Source organism: Pteronotus mesoamericanus, unplaced genomic scaffold (assembly GCF_021234165.1).
Source record: "Pteronotus mesoamericanus isolate MK-2021 breed Mesoamerican mustached bat unplaced genomic scaffold, CSHL_Meso_final contig_46, whole genome shotgun sequence".
In the NCBI taxonomy this organism is placed as follows: Eukaryota; Metazoa; Chordata; class Mammalia; order Chiroptera; family Mormoopidae; genus Pteronotus; species Pteronotus mesoamericanus.
This window is the reverse complement of record NW_026555170.1, coordinates 7,245,824-7,249,658: the sequence shown is the minus strand read 5'-3', so window position 1 is coordinate 7,249,658 and position 3,835 is coordinate 7,245,824. Positions and strand designations below refer to the sequence as shown.

The window sequence follows — 3,835 nt, the reverse complement described above, 5'->3', positions numbered from 1 at the left end:
GGTATGAGGATGAAATTATTGGGGGGCAGTACATTAAAGTGTTGTACAGCATGGGAACTAGAGGTGTAAATCCTGCCTCTGCTATGCCTTAACCATGTGGCCTTGACCCAGTTAGTTATCCTCTTGGTTCATCAATTTCTTCATCTGTAAAATGGAGATAACTGTGCCTCCTTTATTATGTTGTTGTAAGGATCAAATGAGTTCGTTGTGAAGGGCTTAGAAGAGTGCCATTATTCTCACTTTTTTTATACATGAAAAGATCAAGACAGATAAAGGAATCTGTGTGACAATTACTATGATAAAACCCATGGTTTTTATAAGGAAACTGAGACATGGAGAGGTTAAGGTCATATACTTAGTAATTAGTAGAGCAGTGACTTGTTACTAGGTTCTGTGATTTTTTTTAAATACACAATTATTTACTAACCAAAAAATTGGTCCTAATTAAACCAACACTTGGAAATAGTAGCATGTAAAATGTTTGTGAGGAAGATAACAGAACAGTACTGAAAAAAGAAGGAAGCATGGAGAGACTTATTCATTGAACTGAGCTTGTTTATCCTCACAGCTAATTCCTGTCCAGAAGAATACGGAATTTTTACTCAACTTTTTCATAGATCCGAGTACAGGTGACACTGTTCATGACGCATTCCACCACCATTTTCCCACCTTCCAGTCTTCTCGTGATTGTGCTTTCCTTCCCATCCCACTGCTGATGTTGAATCAATGCGCCATTTACAAAGTTGCAGACGGTCTGAGTTTTTCTGCCATCAGCTGTAGTTTCTTCAAACTCCTCTCCCAGGTTACATGAGAACTGTGCTGTTTTGAATGTGCTCTCAAGTTTTAAGGTGAGGATTTTGCCATCAAAAGTGATGATACACTCTGGTTTGGCCACGTCGCCCATTTTCCGCAGAGCCATTCCCACATCCAGTTCCTTCATGTACTCATCGAAGCCTTTGCTCTCCACTAAGCGCCATCTTCCTACCAGTTGCTGAATGGTCGCCATGGCAGGCGCGGGAGGCGTGTGCGCACCTGGCGAGGAGCAGGGTCCCGTGCGAGGAGCAGGGTCCCGTGCGAGGAGCGTGGCCTCTGTGACGTTAAAGCCTGTGTTACCTCACTAATAGGGCTGGCGCTCAACTTGAGATGAAAAACAATTGCTAAGCAACAGGGTAGACCCAGGTAAATAGCATCAATTTTTAATAAGATAACTCAATGGGTTTGGTGAGTTACACTTCTGCAGAATGTTAGTGAAAGTGGTGAATATGTGGGTGATAGTTGGGTGAATATAAATATACATATTTTATATGCTTTATGTATGTTTGTATACAATTGCAGTACATAATTTTAGATAAAATAAAAAAACATAATTTATTAAGAAAAAATTGATACATTAGTATTAAAAATGTCTGACAAGTCACAACAAAGTCGTAAGATAGACATCATATAGAGACAAGATATCCACAAATATATATGAGACGCAATAGTAGTATTCAGAATATATACAAGTCTTGTACAAGTAAGTTTGACAAAAAGACAAACATCACAAAAGAAAATTGGGTAAAGTATATGAAAAGACAGTTTACCTGAACAACAATAAAAGGAAAAAAAGAAAAAAGAAAACCCAAATGGCCAAAAATTATGAAAAGATCTTCCAGCTTAGTAATCATTAAGGAAATTTAAATTAAAGTAGCAAGATTTTATTTTATACTCTTCAGATTGGTGAACAGTCTAACAATATAAAATGTTGGTGAGCGTATAGAGAAAGAAACTGTCAAACATTGCTGGAAGGAAGGTAAATTCATATACCTTGAGAGAACAAATTGTTACTATGTAGTAAAGAGGAAAGTACTCATATCCTACAACCAAACAATTTCAGTTGGAAGTGTAGGCACCCAGTGAGAGTTCTTACATATGTACAGAGATATGTATAAGGATATTCATGCAGTATTGTATATAGTAATAAAAATTGGAAATATCTGACAGGGAATGGGGAAATAAATTATGGTTATATTCAGTTACATAATGAAATACTACATAGAAGTTAAAGTAAACAAATTAGTTACATATATATTTATATGAACAATCTAAAATACAATGTTGAGTGATAAAAAGCAAGTGGCAGAATATGTACAGCATAATTACATTTATGAATATATGCAATTATGCTGTAATTTTAATATATAATTAAAGAACATACAAATTGATATTATATATTATTTATCCATAGATGTATATATAAAATGACCTAGAAGTACACACAAGACAGAAATATTCTTTCAAATTTATCTGAAATCTTCTATTTTTAAAATCTGAAGCAAAGTGACAACATAGAAACATTTGTTAGTACTGGAAAGTAAACAGTGCATCACAAGGTTTATGAATGTTTGCCTTTTTACTATAATTTTAAAATGTTTCTTCCAAAATATTTAATGGAAATCCAGAATTTCCAGGAGGACATCTAATGGAGAGTATGGTTGATAGAACAATGCAGATTCCAATAGAAGGGTGACTCTAAAATGCTTCTTTCAACCCTGCTACTCTGCCAACGCCACTTTGTCTTGGTGCTGGGCTCTTCAGCCAATCAGTCAACATCTATTGACTCTCCCTCACTATTCATGGAATAACTACTCAGTGGAGGGGATACAAAAGAGAGAAATACAAGCCACTTAGAAGAAGAATAAATAACTATAAAAAAATCTCTTTCATGGGTTTAAGAAAAGATTTTCAATAAACTATACATAAGTTCTTCTGCCATCATAACCCATAAATTAGCAAGTAAAATTTCTTTGGATTAGAACTATTTTGATGAACTAACTTAAGGCTTAGATTTTATGAGTAAAATACAGTAGTTTTTTTTTTTCAATTACCCTTTCTTAGCAGAGATTTCTCACTTCTGGTATGTAGTGACTTCTGCCCAAATTTCCCTTGATTTTTATAAATTTCCCACAAAGGTTGACTATGAAATATTTTCAGTATCTCATCTTCCTTCTTTTTGACATTTATTTTTCTTTCAGAGAAATACATTTCTACAGTGACACATATATGCTACTAGGGTTCATTTGATGTATTGCTCAGAAAACCTTTCTAAGCCTTTTCACTTCTGTTTGCTACTATGGTGAATGGTGCTGACACACTTAGAAAGTTTGTGGTCTTTCCCAGCACCTGCTTTTTTCAAATATGCAATTGAATTTTTCACAGTTGAACTCTAACATTTCTTTCCTAACTGAGTGAAGTTTCACAACACATTTGAAATATTTCTGAGGCTGGGCATATGTTCCTGTTTATCCAACACAGAGCTGAGGCCTCTTTGAACTTTCATCTCCTGATAATGTGCCTCAGATTTTGACATCATAACACTTTAAGATTGGAACTGTTTGGAGGCGCTTTTGCTTTCCAAATGATTTTCTCCTTTTTCTCTCCCCAGTTTTTGTTTTGTTTTGTTTTTTTTCATTTTGAACAGCTGTCTAAGGACTGCAGTAGAAGAGTGTGGATGGTCAGTGCCAGTAAACCTTTGATATGCACCCTCTTTTCTCAGTAGGGCATTTTCTAAGAATTTCTATCTTACACATATTTAAAATCCTACAAGATCTTCTCAAGATTTCCAATACATCATTGTGTGTGTGAGAAGCCAGATCTTTGCCAAACAACTTTGTTCCTTCACTTTTTTTCTTGATGCATTTCCAGCTGCCTGATCTATTCTAATTCTGATGTGTTGCTTCCCACCAGTCATGAGGGGCTAGAATAACACAGCCTTACCTCAGTTAGGAAATGTAAGAATGTGAGTATAGGTTGGATATACTAAAATACTAAAACTCTTCCAGGAACTCTGTGAGGT

General features: G+C 35.3%; 1 protein-coding gene across 1 annotated transcript; it reads right to left on the bottom strand.

The window, feature by feature from the left end:
- Positions 1–598: 598 nt before the first annotated feature.
- LOC129074084 (fatty acid-binding protein 5-like) lies at positions 599–1,006 on the bottom strand. Its single transcript, XM_054577775.1, has one exon. It carries the CDS (start codon positions 1,004–1,006, stop codon positions 599–601), a length of 408 nt encoding a protein of 135 aa, XP_054433750.1.
- Between the last annotated feature and the right edge of the window lie 2,829 nt (positions 1,007–3,835).

Bases quoted from the DNA above. Each gene is read 5' to 3' on its own strand.
- LOC129074084 (XM_054577775.1), bottom strand. From the start codon at position 1,006: ATGGCGACCATTCAGCAACTGGTAGGAAGATGGCGCTTAGTGGAGAGC.